This window comes from Pinus tabuliformis, chromosome 3_2 (genome assembly GCF_031772625.1).
Source record: "Pinus tabuliformis cultivar Carrire ecotype Pingquan chromosome 3_2, CPIR1, whole genome shotgun sequence".
Taxonomy (NCBI): domain Eukaryota; kingdom Viridiplantae; phylum Streptophyta; class Pinopsida; order Pinales; family Pinaceae; genus Pinus; species Pinus tabuliformis.
This window is the reverse complement of record NC_142302.1, coordinates 441,943,347-441,963,062: the sequence shown is the minus strand read 5'-3', so window position 1 is coordinate 441,963,062 and position 19,716 is coordinate 441,943,347. Positions and strand designations below refer to the sequence as shown.

The following is a 19,716-nucleotide window of genomic DNA, read 5'->3' as shown; positions in this document are numbered from 1 at the left end:
AATTGTCCGCAGAAGAAGAAAAATAAGCAAGCTGCTGGATCTGCAGCGGGAGAGGCCTTAGCCTCGTAGTTTGAGCTTGATTTTTCGTTGATCGCATGCTTGGTATCAAGTGTGATGGGATCAGTATGGTTCTTGGACAGTGGTGCGTCTTTTCACATGACAGGAGATCGAGATTTGTTTTCTGATCTGGAGGAGAAAGATCTTGGAGTGCACATCGAGATGGGTGATGATGGTAGATACAGTGCGACCGGTATCGGTACCATTTCCTTTGAGAGGGAGTCTGGTAAACCCTTCGTATTGAAGGAAGTGATGCATGTTCCAGGATTGAAGAAGAATCTTATCTCTATGGCGATGTTAGAAGACAAGGGATATGATGTTGTTTTCAGCGAGGGAAAGGCTTTCCTGCGTAGTAAGACAATTGGAGAAACCCGAAAGATAGGGGTTCGAGTGAGGAACCTTTATCAGTTGCATGTAGATGGCTACGCAACAATGGCATGCAAGGTAGAAGGATTGGTGAGCCGGGATGATGGCGAGCTGTGGCACAGGAGATTGGGCCACCTTCACCATGGAGCCTTGAAGATACTGCAACAGATTACTACTGGGCTTCCTAAAGGCACTCTTGCGCAGTCAGATCAGTGTAAGGGGTGTACTTTGGGAAAATTTGTGAAAGCCACCTTTCACGAGAAGGATAGTCGCGCCACGACGATCCTTGAGAGAATTCACACAGACGTGTGTGGACCTTTCTCAGTAGCTTCGACAGTAAAGCACAGGTACTACGTGATCTTTGTTGATGATTTCTCTCGAAAGTGCTGGATCTTATTCATGCAAAAGAAGAGCGAGACATACTCAAAGTTCTGTGAGTTCAAAGCACTGGTCGAGAAGGAATTGGGGAAGAAGGTGAAGGCTCTTAGGAGCGACAATGGTGGTGAATTCATCTTTGGCAAGTTCAAGGACTTCTGCAGCGCAGAAGGGATTCGAAGAGAGCTCATAGCTCCCCATAACCCACAACAGAACGGGGTTGCTGAGTGGAAGAACATAACGATCGTGGGTGCTGCATGGGCGATGTTGCATGATCAGGGCCTACCCCTTCACTTGTGGGCGGAAGCATGCAATACTGCAGTATATGTGCAGAACCGTTGTCCTCACAAGATACTTGGCATGAGTACACCCGAGGAGGCTTATTCTGGTAAGAGGCCTGATATTTCTCATTTGAGGATTTTTGGTTCTAACGTTTACATGCATGTGACGAAGGATGCCAGGAAGAAGCTAGAGCCGACCGCAGAGGTTGGGATATTTGTGGGGTACACTGATACGCCCCATAACTATCGTGTGTATTTGCCAGACAGTCTCAAGACTGTTGTGCGACAGGATATAAAATTTCAGGAGGAGAAAGCCATGAAGTGTTCGCTTGAGAGGGAGCCACACTTGCATGCAGATGAGGAGCTATTAGTTCCTAAGGATGAGCTTCAGGACGTGGATCAGCCACAGGACGAAGTTCATGGAGTGGAAGAGACCACTCATGCAGCGCCAACCATCAGAGGGCGAAAGCGCATTACAGAAGCTGAGCCACTGGCTCAAGATGTAGAGAAGGTTGTAGGACCACCTACAGCTCAACACAGGCAGAGACAGTCACCTGATCGGTACACTGGATACATGGCTCTTGTGAGCAAATGTGTCGTGACTGAGCCATCCTCTTTTGAGGAAGTTGTGGAGGATCCCGCATGGGTAGATGCCATGGTGGAAGAGTATGATTCGATTGTCAGAAATAGTGCATGGGAGATTGTCCCAAGACCGGAAGGGAAATCAGTGGTGGGTTCAAGATGGATCTACAAAGTGAAGCAGGCAGCTGACGGGAATGTGGAGAAGTACAAGGCAAGATTTGTTGCCCGAGGCTTTTCACAGATAGAGGGGATCGATTATGAGGAGACCTTTGCACCTGTCGCAAGGTATTCTTCCATACGGACGATTCTTGCTCTCTCAGCGCAGATGGGGTGGCACATTCATCAGATGGATGTGAAGACTGCGTTCCTCAACGAAGTCATTGAGGAGGAGGTGTACATAGAGCAGCCCGAAGGTTTCGAGATCTTCAGCAGCGAGTCGCATGTGTGCAGGCTCAAGAGAGCGTTGTATGGGTTGAAACAAGCACCACATGCTTGGTACACACGGATAGACAGTTATTTCACCGGACTTGGATTCTCCAAGAGTGAGGCGGATCCTAACCTATACCAGATTGTGGTGGAGGGTAAGTTGCTTATCATTGTACTTTATGTAGATGATTTGATTCTGAAAGGTGATGAGATGTTGATACTTTCATGCAAGGATGATCTTGCTAGGGAGTTTGAGATGAAGGACTTGGGCCTCCTTCATTATTTCCTGGGATTGGAAATTTGGCAGCGCAGTGATGGACTATTTATTTCTCAGGGTAAGTATGCTCGGGAGATACTGGAGAAGTTCAACATGCATGGATGCAAGCCTGTTGATATTCCTCTTCCTGGAGGTTGGAGGAAGGAGGATGCTACTTCAGCAGAGGTAGTGGATGCCACTGTTTATCGATAGTTGGTGGGGTCGCTTATATATCTGGTCAATACACGACCCGATATATGCTATGCTGTTAACCAGCTTTCATAAGCTATGATTAAGCCAACCAAGATCTTCTGGAAGGCAGGCAAGCATGTATTGCGTTATCTCAGAGGCACATCGGGATATGGATTGTGGTACAGACAGGAGGATGAGGTGAAGCTATGTGGCTTCACGGATGCAGATTGGGCAGGGAGCCCAATGGACAGAAAGAGCACATCTGGAGGGATCTTCAGTATCGGGTCGACAACAGTTTCTTGGTACAGCAGGAAGCAGAGATCCATGGCACTCAGTTCAACAGAGGCCGAGTATATGGCAGCAAGTTTGGCTGCATGCGAGGCTATATGGATGAGGAAGATCCTGGTCGGGTTGTTCGGTTCATGCTTGGAGCCTACTGTGATTTATTGTGATAACCAGAGTTGCATTAAACTCTCGACTAATCCAGTATTTCATGATAGATCTAAGCACATTGACATCAAGTACCATCATATCAGAGATTGTGTGCAGCGGAGAATCATGTTACTTTCATACATTCCAATGGAGGATCAGGATGCTGATATCTTGACGAAGGCGCTCACCAGGAGAAAATTCGAATACCACCGAGGCAGGATAGGGGTTGCAGATAATCCATATCTTGTTGAGAGGGAGTGTTGAGAATGCAACAAGATGATGGAGCTTAGTGGAAAGGAGTCGCCTTCACTAAGTGGGCCCGCAGGCTATTTTTGGCGCAAAGTCTATTTTTAGACTATGTCTATTTTTAGACATATGGATCATGGTCTATGAGTTGCAGGATGCTATTTGTGGATGATTGGTCATGTTGGTAAAAATAGATGGACTTCTATTTTTAGACATATGGGCGGAGTCTATTTTTAGACTGCCAGGCTAAAAATAGAAAAGTCGAATATTATTAGCTCTTAATAATATTTGGACTATAAACATTATCTTATCCTCTTGGAGCACTTCAGTTTGAGCTACAGATGTGGCACATGTAGCTGTCAGAAGGAAATACACTTTTCTTATGGGTCAGTTGAGCTATTGCATGATGGACTTCAGTTAGAACTCAAGTGATTGAGTTTGGTGGAGTTGATTGAGGAGTTGATGGAGTTGTGTTCAGTTTGACTTGGTTGAACTCGTTGTATTTAGTTTAACTGCGAATACACTCGTGATGAGTGATGTGAATTAATTGTTAATTAATTCACTAATTATTAACTCATAAAGCAACTAAAGAATACATCAGTTAACTCAGTGCATGGACAGTTCAGTGGAGACAGGTGTTAGAGGTTGAGACTGTTATCAGTTGTGACTATAGTTGTGCATGAGATTTTCACATGCATTGATGGAGATTTCCAATGAGGATTGCGCAGTACAAGCCAAGTAAAAACGAGCTTGAAAAGGAATCATTCTTACTTTGGATTGCGCAGTAGAGGCAGGCAGATAGCAAAGGAGATTTGAACCTGTGACTTGAATAAGATCGGAGCTAGTTTGTGTGTAACAGGTGGAGATAGTACTGAGTACTTGAGAGGAGTATTGTACTATGTATTGTTACATGTTCTCTATCATTATAATATACAGATAGTGTGGGGTTTTCAGCTGTATGCTTTCCCTGGGTTACATACTGTGTTAATGTGCGCATGCGATTGATGTTTCATTATTTTTATTTCCGCAAAATTGATGATCAACATAGAGGAGGTTATGTATTATGCATGCATTCCGCAATAGTGTATAATCAGGATAATCTCTGTGAATAAGTGTCATATTATTCAAAATTTCTACAATGGAATAACTCATTTTTCACATAAGAGCATCTTAATCCAAGTATTCAAATATCTCAAATACTTACCTCACGGTCCCTTGAAGAAGCGTCGCTCTACTTCACTGTAACTAACTGAGGTGTCAACCGCGAACTCTGTAACAAATCCTCCCAGAACTCAATCAAGCCAATGGTTAATAGCACATGTGATCTTATCTTTAGAGGCTTACAACCTCCGCACTATCTCCAGAGTCCACACTATTGGACCGTCAAGCCTCCACCTTCCTTGGCCGTCTACCAATTTAGCTATCCACTCGTATATTTTAATCAGGAAGGTGTAGAAGAAAATTTTGTGTATTTCTATGTACAAATATCTGTCTAGCCACTACTCTTCTGTCAGACGCAAATTTCTGTTCTCTTGCGCTGTGAATTCGTGGATCTTCCTATCTAACCACTTCTCAATTTCCTTTTTGGTCGGATTCCAGTGATGTGACATCACACATCTCTTTATGCAGATCTTGGTCCCGACAACAGAACCATTTGTTGGCTTAATGGGTGTTGAACCAGGTTCAGAGTTAGTTGCGCCAAACAAAACCCTACACTACTGGCCCTTTCGGCATCAATCTGCGTAGTGCGCACTGAAGTCTCACTCGAAGCAATATGGGGGGATGCTGGAACCAAGTTTCCGCATCCAGAGATCAGTGTGATATCTTTTTATGCCCTAGATATGCCTCTGTGCAGATCTATAAGCCCTTAGGGCTTGGTACTACAATTCCCTTCGAACGGCCTTTAGACCTTTGCGAAGGTCTACAACTGGCTTTTGCAGACCCTGAACAGACAAATTAACTACTTACGTGCACCTTAGATTACTCTTAGATCAGTATGTACTCAGATCTACCCAAGTGTTCAATAAACCTAACAGAAAGTGTTATGATCTTCGTGTAATCACTTAACATTAATTGCGTTCAATTAATAAGATGGATCCAGTAAATTCGCACATCAATACATCATTATTTCATAAAGACATTATTCATTACAGCATATATCGCAATCATAAATAACAGAAGTACAAAGATAAAACACAGGAATTTCTACAACAACCTTCTTTATTGATCTTTAGTATAATTTTACAGACTCAAAACTTCCCTGCACACTTAGCTGCAGGGGTTCGCGCACTCAGCTGCAGACACTACTCTAGGCCTCTACGCACTCAGCTACAGAGCCTTTTCCCCCTCTAAGACTTACTTTCTTGCGCTAACTCTCTAGACTCCTTCCATCGTACCCATAGACAAAGACATAGATCTGCCTTAGACTCTCTAAGACACACCTATTTATACAATCCCATGGTCCACGGACCATGGGTAGATCTTCCAAAACTGACTCAAGTTTACATAAACAAGGGTAAAAACCCTTTTTGACTCTTAACTAACTACATGCTCCACGTCCACAATTCACGGAGACTTTACATCTTTTTACATCAAAACTTGGGCTTTTGCCCCAAAACTGACCTAGGGGACCCCATCCCAACAGGAGGAGCTTCAGGAAGTTGTAGAGAAACCATAAATGGAGGAGAAAAGAGGAGGTAGAGTGGATACATCCACTCAAGCAGAACCATCTAGAGAAGGTAGAAAAAGAACTAGGGAAGTTGATAGATTGGTGCATGATGCGAGGGAGAATGTGGGAGCTCCTTAAAATTTGCATAGACAAATGAGGTCACCCGAGAGGTACACTAGATACATGGCTCTAATGACTGAGCTTGTAGAGACCGAGCCATCCTCTTTTGAGGAATAAGTTGAGCAACTAGTTTGGGTTGATGCAATGGTGGAAGAATACAAATCCATCATGAAGAACAATGTTTGGGAAGTGGTCCTAAGATCGACAGATAAATCAATTGTGGGTTCGAGATGGATCTTCAAGGTTAAGCATGCAACAAATGGAAGCATAGAGAAGTATAAGGCCATATTTGTGGCCAAAGGATTCTCTCAAGTTGAGGGAATTGACTATGAGGAAACCTTTGCTCCCATAACAAGGTATTCATCCATTAGATCAATTCTTGCATTGACTGCATAGATGGGGTGGAAGATCCACCAGATGGATGTAAAAACAACATTTCTCAATGGTGTTATTGAGGAGGAAGTGTACATAGAGCAACGAAAAGGTTTTGAGACATTTGATCGGGAATCTCAAGTGTGCAAACTCAAGTGAGCATTGTACGGTCTCAAATAGGCACCCCGAGTTTGGTACACTCAAATTAAAAGTTATCTCATTGGATTGGGCTTCAACAAAAGTGAAGCAGATGTGAACCTCTATCATATTTTGGTAGAAGGTAAATTTCTTATCATTATTTTATATGTTATATGATTTAATATTGATAGGTGAAGAGCAACAGATCATGCACTACTTCCTTGGGTTAGAAGTATGGCAAGGTGACGGGGAATTATTTATGTCTCAAGGAAAGTATGCCACCAAGTTACTGCACAGATTTTGCATGGAGAGTTGTAATTCCATGGAGACATCTCTAGCGACCAAATGGAGGAAGGAGAATGCCACTTCACGTGAAGAGGTTGATGCTACCATTTACCGACAGCTAGTGGGTTCACTAATGTATCTTGTGAACACACGACTAGATATGTGCTATGTAGTCAACCAACTGAGCCAAGCTATGGTTAGGCCGACCAAATTGTATTGGAAGGCAACTAAACATGTTTTATGGTACCTCAGAGGCACTACCTAGTATGGATTATGGTACAAACAAACAGAGGGAGTGAAGTTGTGTGGCTTCACAGATGCAGATTGGGTAGGGAGTTCAATCGACCGAAATAGTACATCAGGTGGAATTTTCAGTGTTAGGTCCGCAACAATTTCCTGGTACAACATGAAGCAAAGGTCTGTGGCGCTCATCTCAGCAGAAGCTGAATACATGGCTGCAAGTCAAGCAACATGTGAGGTGATTTGGATGAGAAAGATACTTGTGGGACTGTTTGGTTAGGAGATGGATCCAACTGTGATCTATTGTGATAATTAGAGTTGCATTAAGCTCTCTAAGAATCCAATATTTCACGATTGATCCAAGCATATAGATATTCGGTATCATCATTTATGGGGCTGTGTGCAGAGGAGGATAATGTTGCTACAATACATTATGACAAAGGAACAAGATGCTGACATCTTGACATAGGCTTTGTCAAGAGGGAAGTTTGAATTCCACAGGTGCAAGATAAGGGTGGTTGAAAATCCCTTTCTTGCTAAGAGGGAATGTTGAGAAGTGTAATAAGAAAGGATCAATTTCCACATCAACAGACAACTTGGAGGCAGCTAATTGAGGTGGCATGGCTCTTATCACTCAGTTAGCTCAGTAAATTTGAGTTAGTGGGCTCGAAATTCAATTTGCATGTGTTGATTGCTAATTTGTAGCAATCTAGTTCAATTATTTCTAGTTGTACTCAATTAAACTAGTTCTAATAGTTAAAAGAACTAGTTGGAGGTCAGTGGTGCAGTGGAACAACAATCTAACTCAGAGATCATCCAGTTAACTGATCAATCAATAAAAAATAGCTCATGCATGCAAGGAATTTGAATTGCTTAGGTATGGTGGAGATTCCAACACAGTGTAACATCATTTTTAGACTAGTTTTGAGTGTACATGTGTTGCATGCAATCAATGGTCGATCCTTGGGATTTGCACAATCATTTTGTAGGAAATTCCTAAAAACTAGGGGCCAATTTCCTCAGGATTTACGCAAGGAAATAAGAGCTTAGGCGGAGGCAAAAATTGACTAAGTCCAGGTCAAAGCTTTTCATTGAGCAGAGAGAACAATTATTCACTTGCAGGTTGAGCTTAGAGCAAGTAAGCAATTGTAATACATTCTCTATTCATTTGATTAATGTAAGCATGCTTAAGGATTTTTTACCAGTTGGTTTCCCCTAGATAAATATTTGTACTTGTGTATGTGATTGATGCATGTTTATGAATTTTGTTCTAAACTGTGAATTAATTTCCACAGAGTAGTAGAGTAAAATTGTGTCTCTTGATTTAGATTAAATTTCTTGGGCAATTGCAATTCTATCACCATATTTCTACATATATGAATATGTTGGTATATAGTTATTAATATTTTTTTGAACTCAGGCTTCTATGATCCATATTACATTAAGAAGAGTCTTTTCGGTAGAAATCACATAGGAGAAAGTTTTGCCGACGCATTTCGAATCAGCGAGTGTGGTTCATCATCAGGACCAGATGAAGATGCAAATCATGGCACAAACTTAAATAGAGGACGATGTAAAATCCAAGCAGATACACCCAAAGAGATCACATCCCGCCGACCAAACTAGTGAGAGCCTAACCCCGAAGGCATCGAGGATAATTCACTCTGTGACCTCCCAATTGTAAGGTGCTTTAACAACGAGACCTCGACCAATTGAGCTAACCTTTGAAGCTTTAATTTTTTAAATTTTTATTATAATAGTAAAGATAAATAAAATTAAAATAATTAAAAAAATATAATAAGTCAAGATTTATAAGATGTGAAATTAAAATTAAATCAAATAATAAAATATAATTTTTCAAAATGGACCAAATTTGCAAAAATTTCAGAATTTCATATACAATTTATTTTCAAAAAATTCAAAAAACACATATATATATATATATATTTTTAAAAGCTGTATAAACCCATTAATATTATTTTTTAAAAATAAATTATTATATATTATTAATAAAAATTAAAATCAATCCACATCATGTAAAAATGGAAAAAGACCTTGACACAACCACTCCAATAAAATGTGTATATTTAGCAACATGCATGATTCTTGCATTGTTTTAGGGTGTAACGAGGCTTCACCGTTCCTACGCTCCTCATCTTTTTGGTTTTGTATTTTTGAAGCGCAATTATTTTCTGGCAATGGAAACCCTAGACTATTGAGATAAGGCCCACAAATTACTAGAGGTTAAGCATTTGTTTATAATATTGTCCTTCAACTTTCTAGTGATGAGGTCCCCACATTAAGCTCGAGGGAGCCCGGAAGGCTCTAGAAGAGTAACGTTGGGAATTTGTTTATGTGGCGTGCACAATGCCACTACCACAAAAGGGTTTCGATACAAATTGGCCCCAAATTTATATGTCGCCATAGTTTTTGCTAACCTTACCCATTCAAGCTAAATGTAGCGATTGCTTAAAGTTTGGAATATAAAATTATAAAGTGAAATTAAAGAGCCGTTGGACATTGGGTATTTAAATAAAAATAACACACAAGCCATTATTTAAGGAAACATATATTCTTATGTAATTTTTTTAATAAAAGGGCCAAGGAAAAAATTATGTGATTATTAAGGTTTACGAAATTTTTCAAAGAAAAAGTGAATAAATATTTTTTCTATTTAATATATAAATGATTATTAAAACACATATTTGTAATATATTTTTATAAATTTTTAATAAATAAAATATTTTCATTATTTTTTTTCTAGTTAAGATTAATCTAAATATTCATGAGAATTTGAATCAGTGATCTATCGAATTACCGTCAATCCAAAATTCCAGGGGCAAAATATTTTTATTATTAATCAAATCCTATTTTTTAAATTTAAAATGAAATAAAAATAATCTAAAAACATAAAACGGAGACTTATCAAAACTTTATTCAAATGTTATATCCCAAACCAACTAACATTCAAAAAAATATTTATTTAACCAACGAACATTCCAGAGTTTAGAAATCTTAGACTCACACTAATTAAAAATTTATTGTAATCTTACAAAGCTTTACCATAACTATTTACCTTAAATGCCTCGTAAAACTTTTCAATCCCGAACGGTTCCCCGAGATCTTTTTTTTTTGGGCAGCCGACGCATCTCCCTTTTGCTAATAAAGTTATTTTTTAAGAATTCAGCCTTAATACATGGAGGAGTATTTATCTCTAACCTTCTCTAAAGTTTTATTTTTTTAAATTGGACTTTCGTTTATATATATCTCTAACATTCTTTAAAGTTTTATTTTTTTATTTTTAACTACTGGATTTTCGTTTATAATTGAAGTATTCACCTTTAATAAGGAAGAGTATTTACTTTCATATTTATTTATTTAATTTAATATTTTTTGAATATTTATTTCTCATGTTTTTTAAAGTTGTCTTTTCTGAATAATTGTAAAGATATTATTTTTATATTTAAAGATTTCCTCATAGAGTTGTCTTTTTCATTATTGAAAAGCGAAATATATAAAGTTGACTTGAGTTTATTGTAATAGTTAAAATGATTGGAAAGTAGGTTTTATATTAGTTTTATTTAAATTTAGACTTTATAAAGACAAGTTGTGATAATGAAGATAGAAAGGTAAATATTTTTAGGAGCGAGATTTTATGTGGGCATGTTTTTAAATATCTTGATTTTTGTTAAATAGTAAATTATTTAAGGAGCTTAGGTTTTGTGATTTATATTTATATTATAAGAAGATTTGTTTTTGAAAAAAATCACATCAAAGAATATTTGTCTATGTGTTGCAAATTAAATAGTGTGGTTCATGTTAGGACAAGATGAAGAATCGGATCATGGCAACGGGTTAAATATATAGACAAATCAAGATGAAGAATCAGATCATGGAGCAGGGTAAATAGATAGAGAGATCCTTCCAACAAATATAACGAAATGACTATAAAATGACTACTTTTGACTGGGTCAAAAAATAGGGGAAAAATTAATTTAATCAAACACTAATTATTTAATGTTTGATTAAATTAATTCTTCCCCTATTTTTTGACCGAGTCAAAATTAACAGTTTCTTTATAGCCATTGGAAGGCTCTGTCTATCTATTTAACCAACTGCCATGATCTGATTCTTCTTCTTATTTATTTATTTATTTATTTTTCTATAAAGTAAATTATAGTTTATTAGACAGATCCAACCACTGTGGTTCATGTCAAGACAAGATGAAGAATGAGATCATGGCAATGGGTTAAATAGATAGAGATTCCAACGAATATAAAGAAACAACTACCACTGTGGTTCATGTCAAGACAAGATTGAAGAATGAGATCATGGCAATGGGTTAAATAGATAGAGATTCCAACGAATATAAAGAAACAACTACCACTGTGGTGTGGTTCATGTCAAGACAAGATTGAAAAATGTGATCATGGCAATGGGTTAAATAGATAGAGAGATCCTTCCAACGAATATAAAGAAACAACTATAAAACAATTATTTTTCACTGGCTCAAAAAATATGGAAAGAATTAATTTAATCAAACACTAAATAATTAGTCTTTGATTAAATTAATTCTTTCCCTATTTTTTGAACCAGTCAAAATTAACCGTTTCTTTATAGCGTTGGAAGGCTCTGTCTATCTATTTAACTTTTGACTAGGTCAAAAAATAGGGAAAGAATTAATTTAATCAAACACTGATTATTTAGTGTTGATTAAATTAATTTTTCCCCTATTTTTTGACTAAGTCAAAATTAACCGTTTCTTTATAGCCGTTGGAAGGCTCTGTCTATCTATTTAACCCGCTCCCATGATTTGATTCTTCATCTTGTCTATTCTTTGATGGTTTTTTTAAAAGATAAATCTCATGTTTGATTTGTGAATACTATTAAAAATATTTTAGAATATTTGATGGAGGTTAAATTCCTACCATCCACCTAATAATTTTTTATAACTAAATTAAAATCGTGGAAATCCTATTTCAAAATAGACGCACCTATTGGCATAACAAGTCGTTTATAATGTTTGATTACCATTATAAAGTTGGTTTGTGAGGGCTTTACTTCCCATTAAACCACTGATTCAAATCTTAATCCATTAAAAAAAAGTGAAATTCATTAAAGATAGTGCAAAGTCTTATTTTTAAAAACATAAAACATTTACCCCATTTATAAAAAGTAAAAAAACTTTTGGTAAAAATCACATCATTAGAGTTTTATCTATGCATTTCCAACCATTCACCGTGATTCATCTTACTTTTCATAATATGAATCACATAAACCTAAATTCAAATATTTACCCATTTTTAAAATATATAATATTTACCTTTATTTTATCTATATATAATTGTTTTAATATTTAAAATGAAATTAATTTAATTAGTTTACATTTTTAATTATTTATATAATTTATTAAAATAAATTTGATATATTTTTTTATTATTTAAATTATATTTTCAAATATATAAAATGATTAAACAATTAATTTATATAAATTTAAAATCTCAAACTCTATCATTCTAATAATTTAACCGGATTTCAAACAAATCCCATTTAAAAATATACCAAAAAACATTAGAAAACATAAAACATTTAAACCAACAAACCCTATATTAGAAAAAAATATAAAATATTAGAAGATAAATAAGATCCCGAGACAACCTAGCTTCTTGAAAATATGCAAAGAGTCTTACAGATAGCATCGAGAAATGGCGGGGTTGAAATTAAATAATTATGAATTAAATTTAAATACTCTTTTTGTAAAATTAGATTTCTCTTAATCTCTTCTAATTGATTTATGCCATTCTTAAATTATGGAAAAGTATTTAAAAAACTATTTTATATATAAATTAAAAAACTATTTTACTTTTAAAATTTTAATATAACAAAATATTATTTTAAAATAATTTTTAATATCTTATTTAAACATTCAAAAAATCAAATATTACTAAACATAAATAATAATAAAATTAACATCTCACAATGAAAATAACACTTTTCTTAAGATACCATTTACATTAACCTAACCTCTTTTTTTTTTAAAATTAATAAGATTTACATAATTTTTATTTTTATCTTAACCTCAAAAGCATTCGGGATATATCAAAATCTAATTCAAAAATCTAAATCAATTAATATTATTATTATCCACTAATTAAAGTAAAAAATGTTCCGGCCATATCATGGTGCAGCGAGAGTTTGCATGATCCATGTATGGTCATGGTCATGATGACGTGTATGATGATGATTGGTGATGAGTATGTGGAGTGGGGTGGTTGGAGGTTCAATTGGTTCACGTTTGAGATATCGGATCATCCGACGGCTGGAAGATGGAGTCCCCACATTGCCGGACTGAACATGTACCGTTGGATTCCAAGGGACAATATAATAATTCCCCTCCATAAGAAATCTCCTCCCACCTTCCTTTCCTCCATCGAGAAGAAAGCTCTCGTTAATCTTCTCGCGTGTTGGTTTCATCCCACCGCAGCGATCGAGTCCAACAAAAGTGTCTGAGTCCCTGGACCGTCCGATCAGCGCTGGCTGATTTCCAGGCCCTTTCTTTAGAGAGCGGGCCTCATCTTTCCACGTTTTTTCTTTAAAAACTCGTCTTCCCTTAAAGCAGCCTCTCCATCTCTCGTCTTTCCCCATTGTCCCGCGTGCCTGACACCTCTTTTCTCTCTCTTTCTTTCTTTGTGTATTCTTATAAGTGGTTTTGTCGAGTCCGTTTTTGACGCTCAAGGCGGTTTTGCTTCGGCCTCTGGAAAACCTGCCGTCAAGGCGCTTGGATTTCTTTTCCGGCCTCTAAAGCGTTTTCGAGGCAAACGAGCCCCTGGCCTCGACATACGTCTGGTTAAGACCACAATCTTTCTTCTGTAAGAAGTGGCCTCCCCCTGGATCTCGGCGGTTTTCCGGTTTTCAAGATTCCGGCCTGTTCGCAACTTAGGGTTTGAGTGGCTGTGCAGTTTGAAAACTGCTTTTGTTTCTGCTAGCGGTTTTGCATTTATCGGAAGCCCGAGCATTGTAGAATGCCTTTGTCGGCCAGATTTGGAACCGTGGTTTGAAGGGCTGTTTGGAAGGAAGCGGTATTCCGGGGTTTCTGGTTTCTTCGGAGCTGGAGGACGGTAGTCAGGGTTTTTACTGCGGTGATTTCTGGTGCAAATCCATGGCGTCTGAGCCCGTGGTCTCAGAGATGCAGGCTGAGAAACGTATCCTCTCTTTAACAGGAAATTTTGGCTTTGGTTTGATTTTATGGTAATCGAACGTGTGACCTGTGGTCAGATTGTGTACAGGACTTTATGCAGCAATTTTTATTTTTGTTTGCGTGATTTTGGGGTTCTCATTTACCGTTCTGTATTTGGCCGGAGTTTAAAGATAAAGATTAAGAGGCTCGTGTTTCTTTACATTGAAAAGTAGCGGTCTTTGGCTCCCTTTCCTTTACTTATAGCGGTCTTCATTTAAGTCCCTGAATTTACTCCGTTTTCCCCTCTCTTCATAAGGAAAAAGTAGTCAGGATTTTAATTTGATCTTAATATTTGTTAGTTTTCTTTTAGGGTTTTTTCATGCTTAGGGTTTGAAAGGCTTTGAAATATTTTGGAGTTATGGTTATCTTTCCACTTCTTTGAGGTTTTAAGATGTTTGAAGATATGCACTCTTGGAAAGGTGGATCCTTGACTTTCTGTGTCGTCCAGAGGTAGGCGAAATGATGCAGAACATGAAAATTCAAGACTCTGCACAAGCTTCGGCAGTGGAAACGAACGCCAACATTGCGAAAGAGGTATGATCGCATGTCCAGCGTTTGTCCATAGAGTGTCTGGGTTTTCCTCTTACTGAGGTTATTTGGGTGCTGAAAAGCCAAGTTTCTGTTTGCTTTTGTTAGCCTCTGATGTCCATGTATTCATTGTGTGAATTTGCCTTCCGAGTTTAATAGGAAATGGAGTATTTGTATCTCATTTTTGCCACCGTTGCTGATGCTCCCATGATGTGGGTGTTTTTTTGTCTTGGTGAACGGCGTTTATTATTATTGTTATGGTTTCTGCAATGTGTGGCATGATTTTGATTTTGAGCTGGCAAAGCTCAGTGTTCTTAATGGCTTGGGATCTTGAGACCACGCGCATCAAGCAGTTATTGCATTGTTAAGATGAAACCTGAGGATTGTGTCAAATATTTGCGGATTTTGTCCTGCAAGGTCACGGACGAACAAATGAACTCATGATAAATGGGTTTTGCTTGTATTCTGTCCATATGAAAGGTTCAAAGATTTAACAGGAATTTTTTGGGGGGCTGTTGACCGAGGGCGGCTCAAATGTAACTTCTTCGTGGGTCTGTTGGCCCATAGCTCGTAACTCGTTTTGGTTAGCAGTTTGAATGCCTTGGGAGTACATCTTGCATTTATTAGGATGAAACCTAAGGTGTCCTTCAAAGTTTTGTATGCTCGGCTCTCTCTTTCAAGGTCTTGTTCAACCAATTCAACTCATGAGATGTAGAGGTCTTTATTGGATAGGAAAGTTTTATAGATTTTTCTGGAGTATTCTTAGTGATCACTGCTAAATAACTCGTTGCTTTCTTAGATTAAAGATCGTTTTGATTGTTTACATGAGATGTTGTTCTTTTCAGTTTCGTTCTGAGGATTTGATACAAAATAATATGACCGGGTGTTATGATAATGTGTGTGGGATTCTTCGTATATATATCATGGCGTTATAACTTCCTCCATTGGTTTATATTCGAAAGTTCTAACCGTCTACATTATTAACAGCCTTCTCAATATAATTCTGATGTCATATGTTCATGTGTTTGATAAAGTAATCTCTTTTTTCTCTGTATCCAGGCACCTGGGCCAGAGGGGAGCCCTTCTGATGCCACTTCTTCTGTAACATCACTGGGAGATTCTACCAGTACAAAGGACAGTGAGTTGGAGCAAGAAAATGTGGTGGAAAATGGGTTATATTATCCACCAAATAACTACTATGGCTTCTATTACCCAGGTCAGTTGTTTTGAAATTAAATAGCAGTGGTGGCTTTGAATGCACTTATATCCGCTGGCCTTTATTTTGTTAAATTTGATATTGCATGATGTATTGTCTGACCATTTTTTCTTAGCAGGTTATGAAGTCGTAGGTAATGAATGGGATGAGCATGGTGCTTATCTTGGAATGGATGGCTTGGAGATTCCTTATACAGTAAATCTTATTGGCTCTGCACCTTAGTTTCTTATTGGCTCTACTCCTTTTTGTGCTTGTTTGATATTTTATTATTATCCGAATGCACTGTCTCATTGGCATTATGTATGCTTGCAGGGAATCCAAGCTGAAAATGGACCCTTGTTATACTATATGCCAGGTTATGGTTACACTCAGCCTGCTTATAATCCTTATAATGCATACTTTCCTGGTGCTATGGTTGGGGCTGATGGTCTTCTTGCTCATCAGCCATATTATCCCAGTCCTATGTATCAACAACCCCTCACTTCTCCAGCCTATTTTCAGCCTCCTGTAGCATATGGATCGGAAGTTACACCAGCTTTTTCATGGGAGTCGGGACTTGCAGTTGCAGATCGGGCAAATGGAAATACCTACAATGGAATTGCAGCAGGTGGGCCAAGAACAAGCCATTCCACAGCGGCTGTTCCCTCCCAGGTGCCATATTCGAAGGCTATACCACCAGCAAGGAAACAGAATGCTGCTTTGGATTCAAAAGGAGCAGCTCAGCCATCTGAGGGACTGCAATCATCACATTCAGTTTCTGCAGGTCAACCTAATATTCACTCTATAGGCTCTCAAAGCCAGAGTGGGAGGCCTGTGAATAAGGTTTGTATTGTTGTTTTGTTTGGATCTTGTCCTATGTTGTATCCAGATATTTGTTGTTCACTATCTCATAGATGTGTTTTATTTCCAGATCCCATCACATGGTTCTACTGGTCAAACTGCAGCTTTACCAAAAGGCTACGTACCGTTAGGAAAAGTTGCGGGTTGTTCAAACCAAGGCAAGGCCAATGTTCTGTATCCTAATAATGCTGCAGATTTCAAACCCAATGGGCATGAATACCTTGCTGGTGACAGATTGAAGACGCGAGCAAAGGTCAATGGAAATGGGAATTTGGATGTCCTCAATGAACAGAATAGAGGTCCTCGAATCAACAAGATGAGGAACCCCTGGTTATTACCTGATGTGAATACTGGGGCTCATGGCCTGGTGGAAAATACTGAAAATTGTGGTCCTGAGGTAAATAGGGACCAATTTAACCTGGCAGATTTTCCCACAAAATATGATAATGCGTTTTTTTTTGTGATAAAATCTTATAGTGAGGATGATGTGCATAAGAGTATTAAATACAATGTTTGGGCAAGCACTCCAAATGGAAATAAGAGATTAGATGCGGCATATCAAGTTGCGCGGGAGAGGTCTGGTGGAAATCCTGGAAGCTTTCCCGTTTTCTTATTTTTTTCGGTTAGTATTATTTGTGGACTTATTATTTTTTGGGGAGCGGTTTGGGAAGGGGGTTAATTCTTTGATGGTCATTTTATACTACGATCAGTGGTCATGATTCCATTTCTTTGGACATCGTAGAGAATGAATATGCTAATATTTACAAATATGAGTGCAGGTTAATGCGAGTGGTCAGTTCTGTGGAGTGGCAGAGATGGTTAGCTCGGTGGATTTTAACACGAGCATGAATTTTTGGCAACAAGACAAGTGGAATGGTTTCTTCCCTGTAAAATGGCACATCATTAAAGATGTTCCCAATTCCCATTTTCGTCACATCATTTTGGAAAACAATGAGCACAAACCTGTCACAAACAGTCGAGATACGCAAGAGGTGACCATTATTTAATCCTCTTACTTCCATGTTTGAACCCCTTAAAATTTACTTTCAATACTAATATTCGAAATTAAAAGCTGAAATTTCCGAGAGGTGTACACTTTCTATTAATACATTTCTTTTTATGCAGATAAAGTTCACACAAGGTATTGAGATGTTAAGTATCTTCAAGAACTACTCGGCAAAGACATCAATACTTGATGATTTCATGTTTTATGAACATCGTCAGAAAGCAATGCAAGATAAGAAGAGACAGTCAAATCAACCTGAACAGCTCCAGGTAAGCAGGATTTGTTATATGGATTGTATTTCTAGTTGTTGTGTCGTTGAGATTATCTTCTGTTTAATGACAAAAAGCCAAACCATTTTTCAGCCAGCAGTGCTAGCGGATGCTGTCCAGAAAATGGGATTGGGTGAACAGTTGGATAAAGCTGCTGAAGAAGCTAGAAATCACAGTGATCGCAGGCCTGCAAATGGCAATCAGCTTTCAGACTCGAGTAATAACAAGAATACTGCGTTGGAGCCTTCTTCTGTGAGAAAAGAACAGATTGCACCATCAAAGCAAGTTGATTTGAAAAAGAATGAATCAAGAAGGCTAGGTGACGAATCAAGTAAAAAAGAATAGTGATGAAAGTCCGAGTGTTTAAAAATCGGATTTTCTGATACATAATGTATGGATAGGAAGGTTTTTGGCTATATTTGGTATTCTCCTTGTGGCCACCAGTAATCTCAAAACCAGTTTTTTTGCCGTGTGCTGGGATGAATGTGTTACAGAATATGGCCCCCCAATAGCATTGTCACCGACACCAATATCCCAGTGGAACTGGTAGCGTTATTAGAGTGGGCCAATTGTACAATAGTTGCCTTCATAGAGAACGGCACCAGCAAAAGAATGACATATAGGAAAGTTCCTCCGCCACAACTGCCGCAGTAATATTAGGGACCACATCATCCTTCTTGAGTGGTTTTGATTTGATGATTCCCTTCTTTGACCCGAGGATATATTTTGGGCTGATATTCCAGTATGATGTTTTTGATACAGAAAACTGATTTCTTCAGGGGCCTTGCCTTGCAGGTTGGAGATATATAGTAATTTCCTCAAAAGACAGTTAAACTAGGAAAGTGGTTTTCAGGATTTCACAGAACAGAGAGTGTATTTAATGTTTCGCTGGCCCATGGGGCTAGATTCAAATGCAAGCATTCCAATTGTAAAAATCTGCTGGATAAAATTAAAAAGACGAGCTTGTGCCAGCAGTCTACAGCAATGAAATTTATTTAGGCTATCAATTCTGATTAAAAAATACATGGCCATTTTTGATGATCTGTGGCGTAGAATGTTGTGTGATTGTGTTGCTATACAAGCAGTTTTAACTCAAACAATTGTATTTGCAATTCTGGTAAAATCTTATGTTTACATTATTTGTTAAAATGTGTGACTTGTTATAATATGCTGTTGATTGGTGGGGCATTGTCACTAAAAGGAAAGTCACAGATTGATTAGTTTAGCATCTTGATAGGGGCCCCAAGTACAGGTTCTCTTAAGCAGATCATCATAAGGAACAATGCGGTTGAGAAAGATGACTTCTATAAGGAAACCTTTTCTGGAAAACTAAAATTTGTTTAATTGAAAAAGTAATTATTCAATTCTCGGCAAAAACAGCATCTTCCAGAGAAGACAACATATTGGGAATAAAGGTGAATTGACTTCTCATACGCTACGCAACTCCTAAACGCGAATAATAGCATGAGTAAAATATTGATTTTAAAAAGCATTTTCTTTTTCTTTGAGAGGAGAGAAGAGGTATATGAGACGCCTACCCACCACGATGGTTCCCTTTACATTCATTAAAAGGCATCTCCTCCG

General features: G+C 37.9%; 1 protein-coding gene across 1 annotated transcript; it reads left to right on the top strand.

Moving 5' to 3' along the window:
• The first annotated feature begins 13,670 nt into the window (after positions 1–13,670).
• On the top strand, positions 13,671–19,173 carry LOC149181206 (YTH domain-containing protein ECT4-like). Its single transcript, XM_089416487.1, has 9 exons — positions 13,671–14,238; positions 14,722–14,807; positions 15,861–16,017; positions 16,136–16,212; positions 16,330–16,839; positions 16,928–17,479; positions 17,637–17,849; positions 17,983–18,132; positions 18,226–19,173. The coding sequence occupies exons 1-9, from the start codon at positions 14,196–14,198 to the stop codon at positions 18,475–18,477; spliced, it is 2,040 nt and encodes a 679-aa protein (XP_089272613.1). The 5' UTR covers positions 13,671–14,195; the 3' UTR covers positions 18,478–19,173.
• The last annotated feature ends 543 nt before the right edge of the window (positions 19,174–19,716 follow it).